This window comes from Psammomys obesus, unplaced genomic scaffold (genome assembly GCF_907164565.1).
Source record: "Psammomys obesus unplaced genomic scaffold, mPsaObe1.curated_primary_1811, whole genome shotgun sequence".
Taxonomy (NCBI): Eukaryota; Metazoa; Chordata; class Mammalia; order Rodentia; family Muridae; genus Psammomys; species Psammomys obesus.
The window spans coordinates 2,732,840-2,751,568 of NW_026596166.1; the positions used below are offsets into that span (position 1 = coordinate 2,732,840).

At 36.6% G+C, this 18,729-nt stretch overlaps 1 protein-coding gene across 9 annotated transcripts in view; it reads right to left on the reverse strand.

Moving 5' to 3' along the window:
• Positions 1-18,729, reverse strand: part of Gphn (gephyrin) — a 437,068-nt gene that overhangs the window by 279,850 nt on the left and 138,489 nt on the right. For all 9 annotated transcript variants that reach the window (XM_055595378.1, XM_055595377.1, XM_055595376.1 and 6 more), the window contains exon 3: positions 6,916-6,973. In XM_055595378.1, the coding sequence (XP_055451353.1) occupies positions 6,916-6,973 (58 nt within the window). The remainder of the gene's footprint in view (positions 1-6,915; positions 6,974-18,729) is intronic.

An 18,729-nucleotide genomic window follows, 5' to 3' on the forward strand; every position in this document is an offset into this window, starting at 1 on the left:
GTTGACAGAGTCCTTTGCTTTACAGAAGCTTTTCAGTTTCATGAGGTCCCATTTATTGATTGTTGATCTTAGAGCCTGTGCTGTTAGTGTTCTGTTCAGGAAGTTGTCTCCTGTGCCAATAAAGTCAAGGATTTTCCCCACTTTTTCTTCTAACAGATTTATTGTTTCTAATTTTATGTTGAGGTCCTTGATCCACTTGGAATTTACTTTTGTGCAGGGTGATAAATATGGGTCTATTTGCATTTTTCTACATGCAGACATCCAGTTTGACTGGCATCGTTTGTTTAAGATGCTATCTTTTTTCCACAGAATGGTACTGGCTTCTTTGTCGAAAATTAAGTTTCTGAAAGTGTGTGGGTTTATTTCTGGGACTTTGATTTGACTCCATTGATCCACCAGTCTGTTTTTATGCCAGTATCATGCATTTATTACTGTTGCTCTATAGTACAGCTTGAGATCAGGGATTGAGATATCTCTAGAACATCTTTTATTATACAGGATTGCTTAAGCAATTCTGGGTTTTTGTTTTTCATATGGAAAACATGAAATTTAGAATTGTTCTTTCAAGGTCTGTAAAAAATTGTGTTGGTATTTTGATGGGAATCGCATTGAATCTGTAGATTGCTTTTGGCAGGATAGCTATTTTCACTATGTTAATCCTACTGATCCATGAGTATGGGAGGGAGACCTTTCCATCTTCTGAGATCTTCTTCAATTTCTTTCTTCATAGACTGGAAGTTTTTGTCAAACAGGTCTTTCACTTGCTTGGTTAGAGTCACACCAAGGTACTTTAGATTATTTGTGGCTATTGTGAAGGGTGTTGTTTCCCTAATTTCTTTCTCAGCCCTTTTGTCTTTTGTATACTGGGCTTCCAAGTTTTTGGAATTAATTTTGTATCCAGCCACTTTGCTGAAGGTGTTTATCAGCTCAAGGAGTTCACTGGTAGAACTGGGGTCACTCATGTATATTATTATATCATCTGTAAATAGTGATACTCTGACTTTTTCCTTTCCAATTTGTATCCCCTTGATCTCCTTTAGTTGTCTTATTGCTCCAGATAGGATTTCAAGTTCTATGTTGAAGAGATACAGAGAGAGTGGGCAGCCTCACCTTATTCCTGATTTCAGTGGGACTGATTCAAGTTTCTCTCCATTGAGTTTGATGTTGGCTATAGGCTTGCTGTATAACACTTTTACTATGTTTAGATATGTGTCTTGTATCCCTGATTGTTCCAAAACTTTAAACATGAACGGGTGTTGAATTTTGTCAAATGCTTTTTTGGCATCTAAGGAGATGATCCTGTGCTTTTTTTACTTTCAGTTTGTTTATGTGGTGGATTACATTGATGGATTTTCATATGTTGAACCACCCCTGCATGCCTGGAATAAAGCCTTCTTAATGGTGGTGGATGATATCTTTATTGTTTTCTGGGATTTGGTTTGGAGTATTTTATTGAGTATTTGCGTCACTGTTCATAAGTGAGATAGGTCTGAAGTTTTCTTTTTTTGTTGGGTCGTTGTGCGGTTTAGGTATCAAGGTGACTGTGACCTCATAGAATCCCAGGCCTTACTCCTCACCTGCCATTCAGCTTGATCTTGAGATCAATTAATAAGGACTTCATTACTTCTCCTTTGGATTCATCAATTCTATTCCAAAGTATGAATGAAAAATATTTTGTTCAGTTATTAACTTACTAAAGAACATTTACTTTCCTGTTTTTGGCTTTTGCAAAAAAAGCCACTAGGAAAAAAAAAATCACAAACCATTTATGGAAGAGCATAGGTTTTCCTACCCTTGGAAGAAATGCTAAACAATGCAACGTGTTAAGCCTGAGAATATCGACTTTGTAAGGAATTGCCAATATTTGAAACAGTCACTTCACAATTCTATTTCCTAAGAATGTATGAATACCTGTCTGGTTTATTCACACCCTTTCCATTAATAAGTGTTATCATTTTATGATATTTATTTCCCAAGTCTGTAATGACATTCAACAACTTTTTCTGTATTTATTTGTCATATATTTATTTTCCCTAATGAAATATATATGTCTTGTACAGAAAGTTTTGGATACTTTAAAAACTCAGTTTTGTTATGTAAACAAGTTTTGGTTTTAATCCCAAGTGTGGGATATGGAGCTGCTTTTAGTTTGTCCACAGGTGATAGCAGTCTACTGTGACTCAGAGAGGGGCACAGTCTTTGTCAGCTGGAGATAGTTTAACTCTGAGGTCTCTAAGAAGGTACAAATACCAGAGCCAAGAGAAACAGAAAAAAAAAAAAATTCTGAGAAAGAATGTTGCTGCTCCCCATGCTGTTGCTGGTTCATCCTTCTTCTGTGTTTGTAGTTGCTGGTTTGCTGGGCTACCTGATATCCTGTTGGCTGATACTGGCTTTGCCCCAAAGAACCCCATAACCCTAACCAACCAGAAGTATCCAAAGAGAACTCTGCACCATCTCCCCACTAACCTTTCTCTCCTACCTAGTGTTGGGGTGCTGGAAAATATTAGGAGGAATAAGGGGTGGAGAAGGGAGGTAGATGCAGGAGAAACCAATATGCCTACAATGTCTTTTGCCCACTTTTTAGTTATTTTGTTAATTCAGAGTTTAAGAGTTTCTTTTCTTTTTTATTATTATTATTATTTTATTATTAATTACACTTTATTCATTTTGTATCCCTCCATAAGCTCCTCCCTCCTCCCCTCCTGATCCCAACCTCCCTCCCCTTTCTGCATGCATGCCACTCCCCAAGTCCACTGATAGGGGAGGTTCTCCTCTCCTTTCTGATCTTAGTCTATCAGTTCTCATCAAAAGTGGCTGCATTGTCCTCTACTGTGGCCTGGTAAGGCTGCTCCCCCCTCAGGGAGAGGTGTTTATGTCAGAGGCAGTCCCTCTTCCCATTACTATGTAACCCACTTAGACACTGAACTGCCATGGGCTACATCTGTGCAGGGGTTCTAGGTTATCTCCACGAATAGTCCTTGGTTGGAGTATGAGTCTCTGGGAAGTTCCCTGTGTTCAAATTATCTTGTTCTGTTGCTCTCCTTGTGGAGTTCCCATCCCCTCCAGCTCTTACTATTTCCCACTTCTTACATAAAATTCCATTCACTCTGCCCATCAGTTGGCCAGCAGGCTCAGCATCTGCTTTGACAGTCTATACTGCAGAGGCTTTCAGAGGTCCTCTGTGGCAGGTTCCAAGGTTGTTTCCTGTTTTCTTCTGGCTTTCAGAGGCCCTCTGTAGCAGGTTCCGAGGTTGTTTCCTATTTTCTTTTTCTTCTGATGTCCATCCTCTTTGCCTTTCAGGATTGGGATTGAACATTTTAGTTAGGGTCCTCTCTTTTGCTTAGTTTGTTTAGATGTACAGATTTGAGTGGGTTTATTCTATGTTGTATGTTTATATGAGTGAGTATATCCCATGCATGTCTTTTTGCTTCTGGGACAACTCACTCAGGATGATCCTTTCCAGGTCCCACCATTTACCTGCAAATTTCATGATTTCCTTATTTTTCATTGCTGAGTAATACTCCATTGTATAGATGTACCACAGTTTCTGCATCCATTCTTCAGTTGAGGGGCATCTGGGCTGTTTCCAGCTTCTGGCTATTACAAATAAAGCTGCTACAAACATGGTTGAGCAAATGTCCTTTTTGTGTACTTGAGCCTCTTTTGGGTATATGCCTAGGAGTGGTATGGCTGGATCTTGAGGAAGCGCTATTCCTAGTTGTCTGAGAAAGTGCCAGATTGATTTCCAGAGTGGTTGTACAAGTTTACATTCCCACCAGCAGTGGAGAAGGGTTCCCCTTTCTCCACAACCTCTCCAGCATGTGCTGTCACTTGAGTTTTTCATCTTGGCCATTCTGATGGGTGTAAGGTGAAATCTCAGGGTTGTTTTGATTTGCATTTCCCTAATGGCTAATGAGGTTGAGCATTTCTTTAAGTGCTTCTCTGCCATTCGATATTCCTCTACAGAGAATTCTCTTTTTAGCTCTGTTCCCCATTTTTTAAGGGGATTACTTGGTTTGCTGCTTTTCAGCTTGTTTAGTTCTTTATATATACTGGATATGAGTCCTCTGTCAGATAAAAGGTTGGTGATGATTCTTTCCCAATCTGTAGGCAGTCGCTTTGTTTTGATGACGGTGTCCTTTGCTTTACAGAAGCTTTTCAATTTCATGAGGTCCCATTTATTGATTGTTGCTCTTAGAGCCTGTGCTGTTGGTGTTCTGTTCAGGAAGTTTTCTCCTGTACCAATGAGTTCTAGGGTATTCCCCACTTTTTTTTCTAGCCGATTTAATGTGTCTGGTTTTATGTTGAGGTCTTTGATCCACTTGGACTTCAGTTTTGTGCAGGGTGATAAGTATGGATCTATTTTCATTTTTCTACATGTAGACATCCAGTTGGACCAGCACCATTTGTTGAAGATGCTATCTTTTTTCCTTTGTATGGTTTTGGCATCTTTGTCAAAAATCAGGTGTCTGTAAGTGTGTGGGTTTACTTCTGGGTCTTCTGTTCGATTCCATTGATCCACCATTCTGTTTCTATGCCAGTACCATGCAGTTTTTATAACTGTTGCTCTATAGTACAGCTTGAGATCAGGGATGGAGATACCTCCAGAAGATCTTTTATTGTAGAGGATTGTTTTAGCAATTCTCAGTTTCTTGTTATTCCATACAAAGTTGAGAATTTTTCTTTCCAGGTCTGTAAAGAATTGTGTTGGCAATTTGATGGGAATTGCATTAAATCTGTAGATTGCTTTTGGTAAGATGGCCATTTTTACTATGTTAATCCTGCCAAGCCATGAGCATGGGAGATCTTTCCATCTTCTCATATCTTCCTCTAATTCTTTCTTCAGTGACTTGAAATTTTTTTCATACAAGTCTTTGACTTGCTTGCTTACGGTTACACCAAGGTACTTTATGTCATTTGTGGCTATTGTGAATGGTGTTGTTTCTCTAATTTCTTTCTCAGCCCTTTTGTCTTTTGTATACAGGAGTGCTACTGATTTTTTTGAGTTAATTTTGTATCCGGCCACTTTGCTGAAGGTGTTTATCAGCTGTAGGTAAGAGTTTCTTTAGTAAGATGTGGTTTATAAATAATTTCTTCAGGGATGCATCTTATCTTTTAATTCTCATGGGTTCTTTGTAGAAAAGTATTTAAGTGAGGAAGCTTTTCAATGTATGAAAATTTCATTGTGTGGATATTTTTGGTGCTTAGTCTAAGAACAGTTCTTTAGAACTAAGTGTTAAGGTTCCTTTCTGTCTTGATAGCAATTTTATAGGTACATATTTAAGTCAATTGTATATTTTGAATTCATCTTATTGTAAAGTTTAAAGTTAGAGTAAAGGTTTTATTTTATGTTTTGGGGACTATGTTTATCCAATTATTCCAAGCATTTCCCCCTTCTTTTGAGATTTTTTTAAATTCTTTATTTATTTATTTTTTATTAATTACACTTTATTCACTTTGTATCTCCCCATAAGCCCCTTCCTCCTCCCCTCCCGATCCCACAGTCCCTTTCCCTTCTTCATGTATGCCCCTCCCTAAGTCCACTGATAGGGGAGGTCCTCCTCTCCTTCCTTCTGATCTTAGTCTATCAGATCATATCAGGAGTGGCTACATTGTCATCTTCTGTGGCCTGGTAAGGCTGCTCCCCCTTCAGGGGGAAGTGATCAAAGGGCAGGCCAATCAGATTATGCCAGAGGCAGTCCCTCTTCCCATTACTATGGAACCTATTTGGACACTGAACTGTCATGTGCTACATCTGTGCAGGGGTTCTAGGTTATCTCCATGAATAGTCCTTGGTTGGAGTATGAGTCTCTGGGAAGACCCCTGTGTTCAAATTTTCTGGTTCTGTTGCTCTCCTTGTGTGGTTCCCGTCCTCTCCAGCTCTTACTTACTATTTCCCACTTCTTACATAAGATTCCATGCACTCTGCCCAACAGTTGGCCATAAGTCTCAGCGTCTGCTTTAATAGTCTGCAGGGCAGAGGCTTTCAGAGGCCCTCGGTGGCAGGTTTCTAGGTTGTTTCCTGTTTTCTTCTTCTGATGTCCATCCTCTTTGCCTTTCAGGATGGGGATTGAGCGTTTTAGTCATGGTCCTCTCTCTTGATTAATTTCTTTAGATGTACAAATTTTAGTAGGTTTATCCTATGTTATATGTCTATATGAGTGAGTATACACCATGTGTCTCTTTCTGCTTCTGGGACAGCTCACTCAGGATGATCCTTTCTAGGTCCCACCATTTACCTGCAAATTTTTTCTTTTTAACTTTATAATTTTGAATACTGTAGTTATACAGTAAACATCCTCGGGTAAAATTAGTTGGCTCAATTCATTTTTTCTAAAGGTTCTATCTCTTGACATATTATTTTACATGAAATTCATATAATTTTAAAATCTTCTTGAGGAAGAGAATCCAGGCAGTCCTGATGGGACCTGATTGGCTAGGGTCAGACAATAGGGGAGAAGGACTTCCCCTATCAGTGGACCAGCGGAAAGAGATTGGGAAGGAAGAAGGAGGAAAGGTAGGACTGGAAGGAGATGAGGGAGGGGGCTACAACTGGGATACAAAATTAATAAATTGTAAATAATAATAATAATTAAAAAATTTAAAGATAAAATGGTAAACCATTATGTACACTAATGCTTGCGCACAATACTATCTTCTATTTTCAACAAATCACATAGGAAGGGCTTCTTTTATATTTTAGTTGTTTTTTTTCCAGAACTGTATTGCAAACAGTAGATAAAATTTGATGGTGATTCTGTAACATGAATGTATTTTTAACTTGAGTGGAGTAATTAGGAATTTATTGTGCCTCACTGTACCAAAAGATTCAATGATATTTAAGAATTAACAATTTTCCTCTTAGCTCCCAACTAAAATGCTAAGCCTTTGTAGGCATGAAAAATCATACTATACCTTGATTTCTTCTATTTCATCTGGTACTATCTTGTATGCTGATATAGTCCCACCCAACCTGAAATTAGGAGAAGAAAATATTCTTAAAACCAGCAACAGTGTAAAAGCACATGAATGATATATGCTATCAGCATCAGCGTGCCACGAGAAATTTCTGCAGACCCACTCAATAGCCATGGGGGAAAACATTTTTTGTTCCATTTTCCCATTTATTAGTTTAGAAGATACAGGCAACAAACAACTACCAAAAGAGAAACATTACATTGGATTTTATTATGAATTACACTTCAATTATTTATGGTTTTAATAACGCTGAAGCTGCCATGTTTATTGCTAGGTTCTGTCACAACATAAATCAAGAACCAAGAGCAAACCTGTTTTTATTTGTTTAATTAATGAACTTGATTTCTTGGAATCATTTAAGGTTTCTAACAAATGAACAGAAAGTGAAGTTAACATACCCTGTTCTAAGCTCCATTTCCTAGTTTTCTCCATAATTATTATCTTATGTCTGTGTGGTACAATTGTCACAACTAATGAACCAATAATGATTTTGCTTAATTTTTTTAAACAGAGTCTTAGAGATGAATGTGTCCAGCAGCATCAAAGGGAAAGACAAAATAAATTGTTAGTTACAAATAGTTTGAGCCTGTATATTTAAGTTTAAATTATTTCAAAACAAAATTTAAAGACAGTATCATTATAAATATAGTTTTAGTTTTTAAAAGAATTCTTAACAGTTAAAGCACTTAATTAAAATCAACACATGCAACAATTGTTACATAAATGGGATAGATTAGAGAAACAATTCTAATTTGTTATTCAAATGATTCAAGGATGCTATGGTGAAATGGTTGATAATGGAAAAAATATTCATTGCTTTGCTAAGATCAACTTCAATCCTATTTATAGAAGCAATTTCTTTTTCTCATGATTAATGTTAACAGTACCTTAGATATTTCAATCTGCTCCTATAAAGATGCAGGAAAGTAACTTTCCATTTAAGAACTTATATAACTTGAAACTGAAGGCAATGGTTTTGATCATAAGAAAGTAAGACAAACCATGTGACATGGCTGTTGCAGTGTGGAACATACACAGCACCGATGGATGCCTGCAGAAGATTGGCTCCTGCAATAATCTGTCATAGACAAGGAAGGAGCTCAGAAGGCCCCATTCCTTTCTAAGGAGCTTTTGACTCTTATTTGCTGTTGGAGGAAAAGTATAATTTTCTTTAATAGCATAGCTTATGGTAGAAGGAAGCTGAGAGAAAATGGAAGGGGAATACAAAGCATACTGGAGGGGGACAAATAAAATCACATAACATATATGTATAGATAACAACATGTATAGATGCATGGAATTGGCAAAAAATTATTTTAAAAAAGAAAGGAAAAAGAGTAAGTGTATTAAGTAATATGTATACAAAAACGTCTATGTATGTGAATATGTGTGTATATATATGTTCCAACTAGGACTAAAACCCAGAAGACAAGCCAGCCGTGGTGGCATAGGTCTTTAATGCTAGTACTCAAGAAACAGAGGAAGGTGGAGCCTGAGTTTAAGGCCAGCCTATTCTATATAGTTTCAGGACAGCAAGGGCTACAGAGAGAAATCCATTGCAAAACAAAGCAAAACAAACAACTAAAAGAAACCTATATGACAACAATACTTATGCTTATGTATAGTGTACTAATGAAGTAATAGCATAATTATAAGACCAAGTTGCCTATTTTAAAAAATAATATAGGAAGAATTGAAACAAAATATAAATGTTGGAGGATAATATTCAGTAACCAGAAGCAATTCAGAAAACCCACAGAAACAATTAAGTAATAAATAACTTATTTGTGTGTGGGGAATGAAATTGTTCAATAATAAACTTATTTCATACTATCCTTTTATTCTTATCTGCTGAAAGAATAAACTTATTTCCAACTACCCTTTTATTCCTATTCCCTGAATATATCCAGTAATAATGATTTTTAACCTTCGAACTAATTTCTGAAAATGCTATTTCTATTTTCATAGCATCATTTAAAATAGCCATACATTTTACCTAGTCTTAGTTTTAACATGTTATCATATCAGTTTCTCTACCAGTGCCTAGATCATAAAATGACTTACTCCGAACATCATAACCAAGGCTGTCCATCTTACTGAAGATAGAATAAACTCTGGAATCAGTACGCAAAAGCATTATACATTGGCAGCCACAGTGATAATAATAGCTTCAATACTACAAGTAGTACTGAAGTTTACCTTATCTGAAGTACACGTGACTATAAGTATTTCAGATAGCCTCTTTTTAGATTTTTTAATATTCTATATACATAACTTAGAGATGGGACCCAATTCTAAACAAAGTAATCATTTATATTTAAATTTTTTTAAATTTTATTTTTCTTATTAGTTACATTTTGTTAACTCTGTGTCCCAGCTGTATCCCGCTCCCTCATTCCCTCCCCAACCCCACACTCCCTCCATGGTCTCCTCCCTGCCCCTTTTCAAGTCCACTGATAGGGGAGGACCTCCTCCCCTTTCATTTGACCCTGTTTTTATCAGGTATCTTCAGGGCTGGCTGCACAGTCCTCCTCTGTGGCCTAACAGGACTGCTCCTCCCCTGGGGGGCGGGGGGAGGTCAAAGAGCCTGCCCTTGAGATCCTGTTAGAAATAGTCCTTGTTCCCCTTACTTTGGGAAACTACTTGGTTACTGAGCTACCACGGGCCACATCCAAGCAGAAGTTCTAGATTACATCCAAATTTTTTAAAGTACGCCTATTTATTTATGTGTGTGGGGGGGTAGAATGTATGTTTCACTATGGGCATGCAGAGGTCAAAGGACCACTTGCTGGTTTTAGTTCTTCCAACATGCAGTTTCACGGTGAAACTCATGTGGCCAGGCTGAATGGAAGATATCTTTGCCTGCTGAATCACTTCACTACACCTGTGTCTTATACTTAACTTGCACACATATCCTTTGGGTAATTTTTTAAAAATATATTTTTAGTGTACCTGCAAGAAGTCACATGGAATTTTTTGCTTAAGGAACCAGGTTGCTGTTAAAAATGTTTTAGGTTTTATAGAGTATCAGGTTCTAGGATTTTAGATTACAGATGCACAACTTGTATTAGTTTAATATGTGCAAAGCATTATGTCAGGATTTTAACTTATTTTATCATTTAATTTTCAGAATCTATATTAGCTCTTATGAGGAGAGATAAAAGGGAGAGAACGATCTAAATAACAAAGCTCAGTGTACTTGAATATTAGGAAAAGCTATCAAGTGAACTGAAAGCAACCAGTTATATAGGGATAATTCTAGTTGGGTATAGCAGTTTAAACCTATAAATCTCAGCACTCAAAAGACTGAGGCAGGAGGATATCAAAAGTTCAAGGGCAGGATGAGCTAAATAGTATCAAGCCAGTAGGGGCTGCAGAGTAAGACCCTTGCATTCCAAAACTAACAAAATAAACCCAACAAAACAAAATTAAAAACTGATAATTCTAGAAGATTTCTAGGGACATAATGACTTTTACACTAAGGGAAGAAAGGCATGGAGCTCAGGGACAAGATTAAGCACGTCTCTTAAATAACAGTAATAAACGAAGTTAGAACAACAGTTTTGGTGGAGTAGTGATAATTCAACTAGGGTTTGATGGAGTTCAAAAAGAATGTGAGTCCTTCAACCTAAATAATGAATGAGGCAAAATCATAGTCACTAGCATGGTATATACCCACTTATAAGTGGATATTAGCCTTTTAATACAGGATAAGCATACTACAATTTAGACATAAAGAAGCTAAGTAACAAGGAGGACCACAAGGAGGATGCTTAAGGAGGATTCAGAAGGGCAAATAGAAAGACACCAGAAGCAGTTGAAAAGAATGAGAGCCTACCATAGATGTCCTCTGAAAGACTCTACCCAGGAAGGGATTGAAGCAAATGCTAAGACTCACAGTCAAACTTTGGGCACAGCACAGGAGTCTCATGGAAGACTTGGGGTATAAAAGGACTTGGAGGGAACAGGAGCTCCTCAAAAAAAACCAATAAAGCCAAAAAAAAAAAAAAAAAAAAAGGGCACCAGAGGGAGGGGCCCTACAGAGAATAATACACCAACTGAGGACCATGCATGCAAAGGACCTAGGCCCCCTGCTCAGATGTAGCCAATAGGTAGCTCAGTCTCCAAGTGGGTCCCCTATTAAGAAAAACAGGCAATTTCTCAGACATGGATCCTGTTGCTTGCTCCTCAATCACTTCCTCCTGGCAGGGCAGCCATGCCAGGACACAGAGGACAAGGATGCAGGCAGTCCTGATGAAACTTGATATGCTGGAGTCAGTTGGCAGGGGAGAGGGCTCCCCTTTCTGAGGACTAGGGGAAGGAAATGGAGTAGGACAAGGGGTGGCAAGAAGGAGGGAAGGTGGGACTGGGAGAAAACAAGGAAGGGAGCTATGATTGGAATGTAAAATGAATAAATTTTAAAAAATAAATTTAAATTAAAAAATCAGAGCAAGGTATTACAAATATTGACAAGTAGCAAATTTCAGAAGGAAATTCTAAAAAAAAAAAGAACTTCAAGAATTTTCAACAAATACATTTTAATATGGGACAAAAGGCAAAGCAAAATAAACAACTGAAGAAAAAGTGATAGAAGAACAAGCCAAATTTAAAAACAATTAAGGGACAAAACAGAAGTTGAGGGGTTAACTCAGTGGTATCCCAATTGCCTACCAACTGCAAATCTCTGAGATTAGATTCTAGTACTTAAAAACAAACAAACAAACAAACAAACAACAAAAATTTTTAGAAAAAGAGCAAGAGTTTCAGAAAAGAAAAGAAAAGAGCAACAAGTCCAATATAAGCAATGCCTAATAAATCAATACTATACCTCAGGCTGGGGAAATTGGTCAGTATAGTGCTTACCTAGCAAGCATGAAGTCATGTGTTTAATCTCTAAGCAGGAAGCCCAGGGCTTGATTCCTAGATCCCGTGAACACAGTGTGATAGAACACAGCTATATTCCTAATATTCACAAAGTAGAACTCAAAGCCAGTCTGGGATACATGATACCCAGAAACACAAAACAGGAAAACTCTGAATATTTATTGACTATCTGATGATATTAAGAATATATCAGGTCAGCAAAAATGGCTCAGCAGATAAAACTGTGCAAGCCTATCTATCCATTCTATCTTCAGAACCCTTGTAAAGATAGGACAGAGCTGTCTTTACAGAGTTGTTACCTTTGACCTCCAGAGCACACCATGGTATTGTTAAAGCAGTGCTTCTGACAGAGGGACTTAATACGATTATCTCTACTTTTATATGTTTGAACTTTTGTATTACTTTTTTATACATATGAATTTTTATTAAAAAAACTTCTATTAGAGAATTACTTTCTTAATTTTTATTTTTTTATTATTCATTACAATTTATTCACTTTGTACCCTGGCTGTAGCCCCCTTCCCTTGTCTCCTCTCAGTCCCACTCTCCCTCCCTCTTCTCCCCCTATGATCCTCCTCTAGTCCACTCTCTGACCCTAGCCTATCTGGTCTCATCAGGACTAGCTGCATCTTATTGCTCCATGGCCTGGCAAAGCTATATCTGACAGAGGGCTAATAATCCAGAATATATAAAGAATTCAAGAAGTTAAACACCAACAAACCAAGTAATCCAATTGCATCAATTTTTAAAGGTGAAAATACCAGGAGAAGAATGTTTAGGTAGAAGGAATAGAACTTTCTATGCTAACAGGTAAGTTCCTTCAGAATTGGAACATTCTGTTCTTTACTTAAATTTAATATATATAATACTAAAAAAGATAGTCAGTTTGATCAGACCCTCATACTGGGAGACAGATTTAGTGACTAGGAACAATTACAGAGATAACAGATTATTTCATATCCTTACTCTAGAATGCCTAAGAGTAGACTGAAATGTTTAAATTTTTTTCAAATTACCATTCATTTTTTATTATATGGCTTGAAAAGATTATGTTAAGAGCTTACAATGCATGACTCTACTATAAAAGTAACAATAAAAACTGGAGGAGAGAATTGGTGCTGAAGAAACTGAAAAGCTAGCTACTTAAAAATCTATTAATAGAACTGTTTAATTTTGCTAGAATTCTAGAAAGAATTGAAGTCAAAAGAAGGACATCTTACTGGTGAAAGTCACTAACTCTTCTAAAAGACTAGTAAATTGACTTTAATAGAAATATTTTATTTGGATATGAGGGGAATATCCAAAATTTGAGTACGCATATGGTTACCCAAATCTGCAAACACAGAAAAGATCACTGGATTACAAACTAAAATATGTCAGTTTTATGGCATAAAGTATATTTTTAGAATACCTTTGAAAAATTAGTGGCAGGTTCTTTCTTTCTACCTATCTTTTTTAAAATTTACTCCAGTACAGGCTTATTCATGCTAAAATAGTTCAGTAAAATAAATAATGTAAATAGATTTCCTGCTGGTTCAACTAACATGTATCTTGCTTTTTCATAGTTACCTATGATATGAAAAATTCAAAGTTGAACCTGCGTTTAAAACATTTTTTTTATAAAATGGATACATTTGTATCTGATAGCTTCCCATGCTAAAATTCAGAAGCATTAAACAAATACATATTATTTACCTTAAACTTTTGAACTGATTGAAAAACCCCTGCTCTAGGCTGGACTCAAGTAGATTTACTCAAAAATAATACCAAGCTAGTTAGAGTAACACTATATCCAGATGGGGCTCTACTGTGACTCTTCCTGGTGTCTCCTAACTGTCTCTTGAGGACAATGAACTATCACAGTATATTCTGTTTGTATGGTAGATCTGTAAGACAGCAAATATATGCTCGTTCTTTATAAGCACTTGTTCTATTTAAGCACTTTAATGGGAATGGTTGAGCACTGAGGCCTAAAGTAAAATCCATCATAAATTTTCATTATTGAAAATAAATTCATCTTGGTACATTTTTATGGACTTATCAGGTTTTGATTCTAACAATTCTCATAGTCATACCCTTTCCTTTAAAAAATTTTAAACTACTGTTACTGCTTCATTTAAAGCATTCTTATCTAGACTAATATAATAGTTTCCCTCCTCTGCTAGTCTCAATTCTTTCTAGCCATTATTCATTTTGTTTTCAGAGTAAACTTTCCAAAATTGGGATCTTTTGTCAGTTCACCTTTTCATCACACTGGTAGTGACCCATTCTCTTTACAAATATATAGAATCATCTCTCTAGAGACATGTTTATGGATCCCAATTTCATTAAACAATTGCAGCAAAATTAAACTACTCTCAGAAAAACAAATGAAGTGTCTGTGTTCATACACTTCGGAGATGTGAAGGAGATATAGGTCTTGGTTTGCTCCAAAACAGGCTCTTAACATTTATTCAGCACTCCATTTCAATATACTGGCAAGACAGAGCCATACTATTTAGCAAATTTAAAGGGCATTTGGCACTTGATTGGAAAATACTGGGCAATAAAAGATAGGTTATTCATTCATGGTAAATGCTGAATAAATGATAATAAAATGAAAATAATCTTTTTTTTTTTTTTTTTTTTTTTTTTTTTACTGTTCACATTACTTATATTAGAATCTAGAATACTTCTTATGGTGTTGTAAAATCTGAAAATTCCTAGTCCTGTTTCACACAAACTGTTAATTCCTTCAGCAAACCCCCTCAGTCTACAGAAATACTTAGGTGTACTTAGGCACTCTTTTATATCCCACTGCACTTTATACATACCGGTTCTTTGCACAATAAATTATTGTTATTTATATATTATTAATAAAGGCATACAAAGCAATTGATAAAGGTATAAATTCTGAATTTTCATCTCTGTACATTACTAGGACAGAATATCACATAAAAAAGGCTCTTCCTAAATGAATACATCCTAGCTTTGCAAAGACTGTAGTCACCTCAAATCACAGGTATTGCGATTAGCCCTGAGTAACCACAGTTTGTTTTTACTGCATGCCTTCCAAACAAATCATAAGGAAACAGAACCATTAAAGTTATACTTAGGTTTTTACAAATAGGGCCAGGCTACTAGGATGCATCTGCCAATATACAATAGCCTAAAGAAAGCTATTTTATGTTAACTAATATATAAATAGTTTCATACATAAATATGAAAATTGTGTGAATCCAACTGATGATGCTGATACCTGGTACCAACCTTCCTAAGTATCCAATAAAAAGCACTTTGTATGATCCTAGATCAATTGTCTTTTCTTTTATCTTAGTGCACTTTGGGGAAGATCATAAATTTGAACTAGCTTGTTTTCAAACACTGAACAAACCAAACTTAGATTATTATTTGGTAATAATAAATAAATAAATAAATAAATAAATAAATAAGTAGCATGTAATCATTGCTCTTTTCTTGCTGCCTTGACTTCTCCACCATGATGGACTATATCTTGAACCATGAGCTAAAATAACATCAACTAACCTACCTACTCCCCCTTCTTCCTTCCTTCTTTCCTTTCCTTTCCTTCCTTCTTCCTTCCTTCCTTCCTTCCTTCCTTCCTTCCTTCCTTCCTTCCTTCCTTCCTTCCTTCCTTCCTTCCTTAAATTGCTTGGTCAGGGTATTTTACCACAGCAAGGAGGAATTAAGGAATTTTATAACTGACATACTCCCTTTGGAAAAGGGTTAATGATGAAAATTAAAAAGTGGTTGAGTAATTTAAGACAAAAGAAAAGTGAAAACTTAAAACAATGCAAATGAGGAGATAATACTTGAGAGCACAAATTTCTGAAACTCCTCAAGGAAAGAAGGGCCATTCATATGATGTTAACATGTTTGATTTGTACATACAGCATACGTTTTAAGATAATGGAATTAAACCATAATGACACTCAAAGAAATGAGAAATTTTCTCTTTTATTTATGGCTTGTGGGCACAAAGGTGTGATGATGCTTGGTGATTTGCAACTTCAAACTATTTAATCTGAATAAATTCATTTAATAAAAATGAAGTATGAGATGTATATCATTATGAGTAGCCCAATATCCTGTATGCTAATTTTAAAATTAATGTCAAAATTATAATTATTGCTAAGTAGGAATAATAATTTAAAAACTAAAATGAATACCTACCTCCACTTTCCGGGGAATCCACTGAGCATTATTACAAATCCACCTTTGCTACTTCCTATGGTCTCTCTCAGCCCCCAGTTCTAGCATAACCCTATTCCTTTATCTAGCATAACCTAGGAACAAGATCTACCTGGGACTCTCAGCCCCCGTGACCAAAATTGTTGGAACTCAGTAAGCATTCACACTATGTATGCTTCTTGCCCTCAATTTTATTTCCATTCTTACCCTCAGTGCTATAAAAACAGCTTGCAGGTACCCTGACTCAGTTACAATAAACTGAGCAAAAATCAAGAGAAAAAAAGATATTTTTCACTGTAACTGTAATATTATACAATAGAATACTATTCAACTGCTAAAAATGAAATTTGCTTAATATTGGAGATAATTTTATTTTATTATTTTATTATTTTACATTAATTACATTTTAGTCGCTTTGTATCCCAGCTGTAGGTCCCTCCCTCATTTCCTCCCAATCCCACCCTCCCTCCTTCACCTCCTCCCATGCCCCTCTCTAAGTCCACGGATAGGGGAGAACCTCCTCCCCTTCCATCAGCTCTAGCTTATCAGGTCTCATCAGGACTGGCTGCAATGTCCTCTGTGGCCTGGCAAGGCTGCTCCTCCCTTGGGGGTTGGGGGAGAAGGGAGGTCAAAGAGCCAGCCCCTGAGTTCATGTCAGAGACAGTCTGTGTCCCCCTTACTAAGGAACCCACTTGGATACTGAGCTGCCATGGGCTACATCTGAGCTGGGGTTCTAGGTTATATCCATGAATGGTCCTTGGTTGGAGAATCAGTCTTAGAAAAAGACCCCTGTGCACAGATATATTTGGTCCTTGTGGAGGACCTGTTCTCTCTAAGTCATATGATTCCCTGCACTCTGCCCAAGGTTCTATTCTGACTTTCAGCATCTGCTTTGATGCTCTACCTAGCAAGGTGGAGTCTTTCAGAGGCTCCTGTCCTGTCCTCTTTCCTGTTTCCTCCTACTTCCAATGTCATCCCATTTGTTTTTCTAAGTGAGGATTGATCATCTTACCCTGGGTCCTCCTTGTTTATGGAGATAATTTTAAATGATAAAAGCATCCTAGTTACAGATCTCTAGTCTAAAGAATTGACATATATATTATTTTTTCAATAATCACTAAGTAAGCAGTTTTCTTTATTTTCACTTAGACTAAGAATTGGGTATTTGAATAAACTAGTTTTATTTTGATAGAGTATTTTGTCTAAGAGGGTTTAAGCTCTTGTTTTTAAATGAAGTTAATGTAATGTTTCATAAATGAGAATCTGTATCATTCTATTTCTGCTCAAAAGAAGACACATGCTGTTAAAAAATCAAGAGTCAGCAATGCTAAGATTTTCAAGTATTTCCATTTTCAGATTTGAGTCTAAAATTCTTATGGTTACTTATGAACAGATGGCTCAGAAGGATAAATATTTGTAACTTAGTGTTTTAAATAAAGACTATATCCTTTAGAGTAGACTTACTTATAGGGAAAGAAGTCTTCTATGACAACAAACTGTTCCTATGTAACTATTTTGGGAACAGAAGTCTGTTTTAGTTTAACACATTAAACTGAAACAGAAAAAAGATATGTATGAATTAACAGTGTTTTACTTGGTAATTTGAATTTTGGGTTACTCTTTGGGATAATATTAAAGAATGAAGTTTTAAAACCTAACAATTGTCATCCTATCACCACTTCTGACTCATAATTTGTTACTGTTATTTGTTTTGTGTTATTTATTATTGTTATATTGTCATTTGTTATTGTTATTATTGTTTTGAATAATCATTCTTATGTTCTATGGAAATTTCAACATTTCAAATGTTTCCTATAGTACCAGTAGTCACTTGGAAGCTGTCTGAGAAACCAGAATTCAGATTCTACCTTAGACAAGTAACACCAATCCATAGACAACTCCTGTGAGAGCTAGTGTCATTTGACAGACTAGAATCACCAGATGAGCCAAGGAACACACCTAGAGGCTATCTTTTTCTTTTTTTTTTTTTTTGCATTTTTTTATTTTATTAATTAGACTTTATTCATTTTGTATCCCCCCATAAGCCCCTCCCTCCTCCCCTCCTGATCCCAACCTCCCTCCCCTTTCTGCATGCATGCCACTCCCAAAGTCCACTGATAGGGGAGGTTCTCCTCTCCTTTCTGATCTTAGTCTATCAGTTCTCATCAAAAGTGGCTGCATTGTCCTCTACTGTGGCCTGGTAAGGCTGCTCCCCCCTCAGGGGGAGGTGATCAAAGAGCAGGCCAATCAGATTATGTCAGAGGCAGTCCCTCTTCCCATTACTATGTAACCCACTTGGACACTGAACTGCCATGGGCTACACCTGTGCAGGGGTTCTAGGTTATCTCCACGAATAATCCTTGGTTGGAGTATGAGTCTCTGGGAAGTTCCCTGTGTTCAAATTATCTTGTTCTGTTATCTAGAGGCTATCTTGATTATGTTCATATGATAATTAATGTGGGAAGAGCCATTTTCACTGTTGCTGGGGATCATAGAATATAAAATGGAGAAAGCAAACAGCACTAGCATGCATTCAGTCCTCTTTTCTTGCTGCCTTGACTTCTCTGTCATGATGGACTGTACCCTGAACTATAAGCTAATATAACACCAACTAACTTACCTACTCCCCTCCTTCCTTCCTTCCTTCCTTCCTTCCTTCCTTCCTTCCTTCCTTCC